A 9,187-nucleotide genomic window follows, 5' to 3' on the forward strand; every position below is an offset into this window, starting at 1 on the left:
CTTCTATGATACTTGGGTAGCAGACAAAAATAACAGCAAACACACAGGTTCCAGTTTGTTCAAATGTTCCATATATTTATTGTATTCAATATAAATGAACACCAGGTAAACAAAACTATCTTGACAGAAAAGTTGTATTTTTTCCCCCCCATTTCTATAGATTGGTGTACAAAATTATATATAACATTATATTCTCTTCCCTTTTCACAGCAGAGATCCATCTAGTCAACAAGAAGAGACATCTATGAGGTAAGACAGGATAATCAAATATGCGCAGCACTAAGTGATAAGGATATGTGATATGGTGTTTGTTGGAAGGACAACATTGCACATTCATGCTGGTCACATGACCTATATGTTTGATGAACAGATCCATCTGGACGCTTGACGCAGCAGGATATTGACCACATTACAAAGACCGATATGCTGCTTTATATGGCAGATATGAAATAATGTTTGCATTTTCTTTATAATTTACAGTCAGAAAAGTGATATTTTCTTTGTACATGAAGTAGCTTTCTTATTCTTTGCCTCTATGGATCTGGTGGTGGGAATGTTTTTGTCGTCAAAATTACGACGACAAAAGTAGATATGGTAAAAATGAGCTGCTTCATTGATTATTGGCCAGTTGCAGCGCCCAAATAAATGACAAATATTGGCCAACAAATTAGGCTTCCTCTAATCTTGACAAAAATTTTTGGCAAAAGTATTTATACCCTTTGAGATTCTTTATCTGAGGGCGCCAAGAATATTTTGACAATGTGCCCTTTTCCTTCGGCGTCACGATTATGCGCCACTTTATATTGGTCCATAAAATACGCCGTGGTTTGATTGCGAAGAGACGTGAATACTTTTGCAGAGCATTGCACGTTTAAGCAAAACAATGTAACCTGATTTTGACAAATCAAAGCTTTTTTGACATCCTTGATTCACACTTTGTGGCACTAAGTTTTTTTTTTTGTTTATTTATTTTACATCAATAAAACATGTCTGCCACCTTGCAGTTAATTTATCATCTTTCTAGCATTTGCTTTCCTACTTGACATCATGTCGTCTACTTCATCTGCCTATGTGTGGTTTGAATTTGGACGTTTTATTTATAAAAAATATATATGTCACAATCAAAAAGTAGAAAAATAGAGATTAAGACATTGCAACTTATAAAATATACAAATCAGGAGGCATAAATAGTGGCTTTACTTGTCCCTTTGTTCAAGTAGGAAGTATCCCTGTTGGTTACATATCCAGAGTAATAAAGAACAGTGTGTGTTTATGTCCCAGTGTTGGTACTGGCTTTAATCAGTGGTACTTGTGGCTTTTCTTCTCCAGAGCAGAGCTCAGCCTGTCTCTGGCGCTGCTGCAGGACTTCAGAGCATCACCGTTTCTGCAGAGACAAAAACACAGTATGAGACTAAAGTCCCACTTCTTCACCGAGCGCATCCATTGAGACAAATGAGTCAGATTAGAATTAGGCTGTAAATAGAACTCCACCGATTTCTGCACGATTTCTCAGGGAGCAGAAAGCAAGCAGACTGGAATGCCTTCTTAGTTTAGCCAAAACAGGCTGGTGGTGGTAGAAGATTACCTGGACAGCAGAGTGTGCAAAACAGAGGCGTGGTCCTGAGTGAAATACTCCTGCTGGACAGCATGTTCCAAACACAGCAGCTGACCTGGGACCAGTGGCACCTTCTTCACTTTGCCCTCTCCCTAAAACAAAAATTATGTGGTATTGGAGATAGACCAAGATTTTATTTTATTAAATTAGGAGAATAAAGTCATAATATTAGTAAAATAACAATAGTGATATTACCAAAAGAAATTTCTTAAATTCTGAGAAAAAAGTTATTTTAATGAGATAAAAATCTGATGCGATTCTGTGGTTCTTTTGAAATAAACTCAGTCGTTTGCTGCTGATAATAATCTGATGCTGATGTGTTAAAAGATTATGAATTTCCTTATTTGTAAAACCGATACCAAAGCTCAAAGTCACAAGATGATCAACATTCCTCATTTTACTTTTAATTAGTCTTCAAGGAGAAATCATAAAAAAAAAAAAATATATATATATATAATACAGTTTTATTGTCCTAAAATACAACATTATCCTATGCATTATTACAACTTTATTCTGGTAAAATTACCACTTAGTTGTCACTGTATTATACAACTTTAATGTCACTTTTGCATCTTTCTTACTTGGTTAGGACTTTGTCACTTTATTATAATTTTACTCTATTCTCTGTTATATTAAGACTATTTTTGTAATACTATAATTATAGCCAAAAAAAAAAAAAAAAAAAATATATATATATATATATATATATATATATATATATATATATATATATATATATATATATATATATATATATATATATAATTGTCCTGGCCCTGATTTGCTGTTGTGTGAAAATCTCTATTTGATTTAAAAAAAACACAATTTTTAAAATACAAAGTAGAACACGGACAAATTTTGATTTTGATGGCTTAATAATTAGCATTTTTCTTTGGATAATCTATCTACCGATTGGCGATAGCAGTGCTTTTGTATAATGAGGGTTTTTGTTTGGGTTTTTTTTGCAATCCTTCAGAGACATAGGAGCCTAAAGGTTGTTGAGCTGCACTGCACCTTCAGGACTCCCATCAGGACCAGCAGGGTGGTGAGGAAGCAGTGTGACTGGAGGGCCGAAGCAAAAAGAACCTTCTTCAAAACGCCGTCTGTTAAAAAAGTAATGATGGTTTCAAGCAACATAGAAAAATCGGAAAAGAGCTTCACTCTGCAGTTAAAATCCCATTATTTCCAGTTAAACCAGGTATTTCTAAATGCTTCATGAAAAGATATACCCTATTTCTCCACATTGTCTAAAGTGTAAAAAATTTAAAATTTAAAAAGTGTTTTAAATTGTGTGCGTTTAAAACGCACATGTCTAAAGTGTGCGATCAGTTGGAATCCAACATTCTGATGCTAAAAAATAGCAACAATGCAAAGCTGAGCTTAATTGGTGTCAATAGCAAGTGGGGTTTAGCCAGCATGTTGATTTCCATTGATTTACTCCATTCAGTAGCTAAATTTGGTCAAAAATGAGTTAAAATGCTTATTTTAGCTGGAACGCTGATGCTAGCAAGTGAGCTACCACTAGCATGTAGAGACTAGTTGTGGGATGTGGGTTATCACTAGCATGTTGACTAACTTTAACTTACTAAACTCAGCATGCAAATATTATTATTTGTTAAAATTAACCAAAATGCTAAGGTTATCTTAGTCAGTAGCATGTGGGGCTGAAACCCAGCATGTCGACTTACTCCATTCAGTATGATAAACATAGCTGTTAAATCAAAAATGTGCCAAAATGCTTATTTTACTTATAAGGCTAATGTTAGCATGAAACCTATCACTAGCATGATACTGTTGGGTGTAGCTAGTGTAAACAAATATTTGACCCAAATCATACATTTTAAAAAGGCAATAGAAACAAAATATTAAGGAAATATGGTAAGACTTTATTTGACGGGGTGTGCATAAGACTGACATGACCCTGTCATAAACATGACATAATATCTGTCATGAACGTGAAGGAGTCTTTATGAATGTTTATGACTGTTGTCATGAAGTGTTATTCGGTAAATAATTACACTTTTAATGCAAAGTTACTCTAAAAGTTGCCTCGAAAGTCCACTTTTAATGGACTTTGCATTAAAATGTCATTATTTACAAAATAATGCATGTTTATGACAGTGTCATGTCATTCTTATGCACCATCCATCCATCACACACACTCACACCTAGGGAGAATTTAGAGAGACCAATTAACCTGACAGTACAGTTTTGGTGTAATTACTGCTCTGATGACGTTCTTCCACCAATGGGCCTTTTTGAGTCGGTATCCTCCTTTTAACAATAAATCAATAATTAAATTAAAGATTACTTCAATAACTGATTCATCGCAATTAATCTGATTGAACATGACATGTTTTAACTGTGGGAGGAAGCCGGAGTCCATGCAGAAAGACCCCGGGCCGGGAATCGAACCCAGGACCTTCTTGCTGCAAGGCAACAGTGCTACCAACTGCGCCACTATGCAGCCCATTTCCCAGCCCATTCTTATGCACACCATTCTTATGCACACCCCATCAAATAAAGTGTTACTGATAATATTTAGCAAATACGGAATTTTGCTGATCCCAAAAGAGCTGAAACAGGAAAAATTCTGTTTGGAGGCAAAAACAAAGATGTCTTTTCATGCAGGTTTCAGCTTCAAGTGTTTTTACCAATGACTTCAAAAACAGCTGCGTTAGCCTGAGCGTCCTGGCTGTGCAGGGAGCCAATCTTCAGAAAGAGTTCTGCAGCTTTGTTTGGTTCAGACACATTAACCTAGAGAAGAGAGAACAGAGATGGACATTTAAAAACTGATTTTACCAACACCTTATGCATAAATAAAGAGTGAAGACTTTAAAGAGGAGAAGGAAAATAAACTCGCCTCTTGCTGAAGGTTCATCTTCATATGAGACAACTTTTCTGCTGAGGGGTGACTGAGGAATGACAGGATTTCTGCCTGAGGGTTTGGAAAAATAAACGCTTGTAACTCAAGACGTCCAAAATGATTTAATAAAAAAAAGAAACTGTGGCATCCTAATATTGGACATATTGGATATGCTTGTGACTTGCTTACTTGGCTCTGAGATTTTTCTGGGCTTTCTCCTCCGTTCATTCCGTTTTCTTTCACAATTTCCTCACACTCGCCGGTCTCATAACATTCATCACTTCCATCGCTATCGCCGGCATCGCTGTCTTCATCTTCCTCATCATCAGGCTCACCCTCATCCTCACTGTAGAGGAATAAAGACGACAGCGATTCCTCATTTAGTAAAAAAAAAAAAAATAGACGAATGGATTATCCTATTAATTATTCCAATGAGTAAAAGAACTGGCACATTCTTCAGATTTTTCATTTAACTTTCCAGTTAAGCAAAAGATGCTTAACAGGAAATTTTTTTGATTTATTTATGTTTTTTACAGAATTTGAACCAAGTGGAGCTAAATCTTCACTTGGGCAACACCACATAGTACAGATTTACAGTCATAGTTCTTTTTTTGTTTTAGGTTTAGATGCTAAATGTATACATCACTGTACAGTTTTGGTGTAATTACTACTTTGAGGACGTTCTTCCACCAATGGGCCTTTTTGAGTCGGTATCCTCCTTTTAACAATAAATCAATAATTAAATTAAAGATTACTTCAATAACTGATTCATCGCAATTAATCTGATTGAACATGACATTTACTTTATGACATTTAATTCTACTATTCACTTGCTCTTGGATGTAAAGCTACAGCAGCAAGAGTAGCATCATTCCCAATGACAACCAAGTGTTGGACAGACGCGTTACCTGAGTGAGGCCAGCATGTCTCCTTTGTCCACATTGTCCAGAACTTCTCTCAGGACATCACAGCCGTCCTCACCCAGACAGTTACCTGTTAAAATGCAATTTTAACCTTTATTCATATTAACCTGTCCGGTTCCATACAAATTTAAAAGCTTTATAGTCATAAATATGAAGACATAAATAAGTTCTATCTAAAATGTTACCATGTGGCATAGCCACAGGTAGTGCAGTCCACTGGTGTGTACTCGTACCGTTCAGATTGACTTTCTCCATATGAGGTTTGTCCAAGACGGCCTGAGCGACCACAAGAGCCGCCCCCGCTGTGATCTCGCCAAATGACAAGTTGAGTTCCTGAAGACACACAAGAGCGCCATGAAGCGCCATGAACAGTTCTGGCACAGAGGAGCCAGACGTTTCGCTCACCTTCAGGACCGGCAGTCCTTCTGTCAACACTGCAGCGAGAGCGATGGCTCCTTCAGACCGGACCAGACAGTCGCCAAAGTTGATCACCTGGATGTTCCTGAGGTGCCTCAGAGCCTGCAGAGTCAGCATGGTGGGCGTGGCTTAAACACACGGGGTACAAAATGGATTCCTCTGATGGGGAGTTTTTTTTGGGTTTTTTTCTCACTTGGGCCATGGCCAGCGTTCCCCTCTTGGTGAAGGTGTTGTCGTTGAAGTTGAGGACTCGGAGCTCGGGGTTGTGACGGATGGCTGAAGCCAACGCCATCACACCGGCGTAGTTAATTCCATTCTGAGGCATGTGGATCTCCTCTAGGCTGCCCATCAGCTTAGATTAAAAAATATATATTATAAACCATAGCACGGCTATTAGCATTGGCAAAATTAAACCCGCAGCCTCATTAGCATAGTAAGATTTTTTACTTGGTATATCCTGTAATAAACAACCAGGCCTGTCACAATCAAATATTTTCCTGAATGATAAATTGCCCCAGAAATTGTGATAAATGATAATCTTGTTATTTTGAGACCATTTTCAACAAATACAACAATAATGATAATAATAACGGCTTATTATTTGGTTTTTGTAGCATATCCACTCATAGGGAAAACAACTTTCACTTCTAAAACAACATTCAACACCTAAACTGGACAGCATTTAAATATACAAAATAAAACAAACAAAAACAGCAATAATTAAAATCGCATTTTAACTGGAAAGTATTTTAAAAATCCAAACTAACTAAATAATACAACAACAATAATTAAAATGGACTATGAAATTTTGTTAAACAAAATTGTATTTAAAAAAAAACAACAATCATTCCGCTCAGACAGAGAAAACAGGCAGAAGTGGCAGGAAGTGCAACCTAACTACTTTGTGCTGAGTGTCAAATCTTTGCAGCATTTCTCAAAATGGCGGCTTTTCTGCGATATTAAAGGGGAGCATTTCTTCACTGGCTGTTGTCCAAATGGAAATGATCATGTTCATTTTAATTAATTATGCCATTAACTAATGTATTGCTTATTGTGACATGCTTATAAATAATGTATTTAAAATGTTAGCAGTAAATGTGAAAAACATGTAAAACATCAATGTGACTATTATAAGGAAACAAGGAAACGCAGATGGAAAGCTCAGTTAGTCTACCTGGAAGGCCTTGGCCAGGGCACTCGCCCCATCGTTCTCCAGACGGTTTCTCCCTGCAACCAACACTTTCAGCCTCAGAGTGGATCCGACGGCTGTTGACTTCTTGTGGCACTCAATAAGCGCTTCAGCCAGGATCTGTTGGTATAAAAATAAGAAAAAAAAACCTTTAGTTTCTGTTTGGTTGTTGAAAGACGCTGTCGTTTGCGCGGATTCACCTTCCCCCCTCCTATTCCCATGCCACAGTTGTTGAGTCTCAGTTCCCTCAGCGTGTGGCAGGAGGGACTCTTCAGCAGCTGCTCGATGCCTTTGACGCCGTCAGGCCCGAAGGCGTTATCGCTCAGGTCCAACTCAGTCAGCCGGGCACCAGCGCTCATCAGTGCACCGCTCAAACACATCTGATAAACGCACGTTCGGATTATAAAATAAACGCAGGAGCTTTAAGTGATGGAGGAGAGGAGGAGTAAAGGAAGGGTGAAGCTATTCTCACCAGAGCGGTGGGGATTTCAGAGCGGAGCCTTCCTGTGAACATGTCACTCCAGTAGCATCTCTGAAAAGAGACAATGATTGACAAAATCAACAGAAGTCTGGGTCTAATCAGGAAGAAAGCGCCTCTTTGGGATAATGAGTGAAACACGTTACGAACAGGAAGACAACAAAAAGTCAGCTGGACGAGTTTTGTTTGACAGGCCATGATCGCTTGGTAAAAAACTTAACATTTATTGTCCCTCCCCTTCCCCCCCAATCTGTGAACACATCACTACCATTTCACACTGACACCAACACTCTTTTGTAAAGAAGTTGCTATTAAAACATGACTTGAAGTTGTCCAGATTAAATGAGGTGTTTAAAATCTTGTCAGAGAAAAAAACAAACAAAAAACTTCTTTTTTTTTTAAAAATATGACTATTTTACAGTGAGGCGTAAAAGCCTTTTGCGCTTTCAACATTACAAATGTTAGGTAACTGTCACAGTTAAAGAAATAAATCTCTTTACAGTCTTTTTAAAATTAGAGTCTTGGTGTTTGGCAAACCTACAGACAAATCCAAGTGAAATCTGTTGTGTACTTTCCTTTGACAGTGAAATATGACGCGATGCGTACCTGAAGCTGGTCTTTGCTTTCAAGAGCTTTAGCAATGGCTTTGGCAGCTTCCACTCCCACAGTGTTGCCCTCCAGGCGCAGGGCTCTCAGACCCGGGTACTGCTCTATCTTACGGAGCAGCTCTGCCGCTGAAAACACAGACAGTTAGTTATAAAAAATAAAAATAAAACACAGACAGCAGCTCGTCAGATCAGAGGAGGTGAAGCAGAAATCGAACGGTTCCACACAAAAAAAAGAAAGAAAAGGTTACGTCTTCTGACCTGACTCTGAGTCGTCGAGCTTCAGTCCCAGACCTTTAAAGCTCAACTCTCCATCACCAACGTGAGTTTTCGAGAGAGCATCAGCCAGCTGAGCGATGTCATCTGAGGCCATGTTCTCTACCTGCTGAAAAGTCAAACATGAAGGAGGGGGAGTGAAGAGAAGTTCCAGCTACGTAAAACCGCCTCAGGTGATGCTAACATTGATCAGTTAGTCGATGGTGAAACTGGACCCAGAGTAAGTCTAGAAGCTAGCTGTAATAGCTTTACCGGTGCTAACTACCGGTAAGTGCGCAGCTTCAAAAAAAAAAAAAAAAAAAAGCCATTTGGACAGACTTGCCGAAGTCGGTTTTTCTGTCTCAGCGTTAACAATAATATAAACTCCCGTCAGAAGACTTGTGAACAACACCACTGATTAAACTCACCTTTTAAAGACTTATCAATTAAGTTGAATATAGAAACACACGCGCTGCTTCCGCGCGGCGCGCCAGTTGCTAAACCTTCTGACGTCACGCCGCCCCAGTTCGGCGTTTTCGTCGGCGTCGTTGTCAAGCAGCTCAAACAACAGGTACGTTTGCGCCATCTGCTGGCTCTTCTGTAAAACTGCGGCATGGTTTTCTTCAGTCGCAGGTGCTTTCTCCAACTTCTTCTTTGGAGGTTTAAGGGAACTTGGTCTGGGATTTGTTGCATTGTCACCATCTTCAGGATAAGACATTCATCACACTTCTGCTGCATATTTTCAAAAGCCTCATAATACGACCAGTATCAATCAAGAAACGAAAAATCATTTTTTTTCCTTCAACTTTGTTTAACTGAAATAATATATCCTTTAAACT

The 9,187-nt window shown here is 38.4% G+C and overlaps 1 protein-coding gene across 2 annotated transcripts; it reads right to left on the bottom strand.

Annotated features, from left to right (window-relative positions):
- Positions 1-48: 48 nt before the first annotated feature.
- LOC102234062 (ran GTPase-activating protein 1-like) lies at positions 49-8,867 on the bottom strand. Of its 2 annotated transcripts, none has more exons than XM_023340342.1 (16): positions 8,777-8,867; positions 8,355-8,478; positions 8,095-8,222; positions 7,483-7,542; positions 7,211-7,390; positions 6,996-7,130; positions 6,015-6,173; positions 5,810-5,923; positions 5,638-5,737; positions 5,390-5,474; positions 4,671-4,827; positions 4,479-4,553; positions 4,270-4,372; positions 2,630-2,718; positions 1,586-1,707; positions 49-1,384 (listed from the first exon to the last, which is right to left on the bottom strand). In XM_023340342.1, exons 2-16 carry the CDS (start codon positions 8,464-8,466, stop codon positions 1,300-1,302), a joined length of 1,704 nt encoding a protein of 567 aa, XP_023196110.1. In that variant the 5' UTR covers positions 8,467-8,478; positions 8,777-8,867; the 3' UTR covers positions 49-1,299. The 2 variants fall into 2 exon arrangements, with proteins under 2 accessions (XP_023196110.1, XP_014330164.1); XM_014474678.2 differs by having other exon boundaries at positions 8,355-8,475; positions 8,777-8,855.
- Positions 8,868-9,187: the final 320 nt, after the last annotated feature.

This window comes from Xiphophorus maculatus, chromosome 10 (genome assembly GCF_002775205.1).
Source record: "Xiphophorus maculatus strain JP 163 A chromosome 10, X_maculatus-5.0-male, whole genome shotgun sequence".
In the NCBI taxonomy this organism is placed as follows: Eukaryota; Metazoa; Chordata; class Actinopteri; order Cyprinodontiformes; family Poeciliidae; genus Xiphophorus; species Xiphophorus maculatus.

Excerpts from the sequence above, each read along its gene's own strand:
- LOC102234062 (XM_023340342.1), bottom strand. The coding sequence starts at position 8,466 with ATGGCCTCAGATGACATCGCTCAGCTGGCTGATGCTCTCTCGAAAACT. Across the intron at positions 4,828-5,389 it reads GACATGCTGGCCTCACTCAG|TGAGGATGAGGGTGAGCCTG; the intron begins GTAACGCGTCTG and ends ATTCCTCTACAG. Across the intron at positions 4,373-4,478 it reads AGATGAACCTTCAGCAAGAG|GTTAATGTGTCTGAACCAAA; the intron begins GCGAGTTTATTT and ends TCTCTTCTCTAG.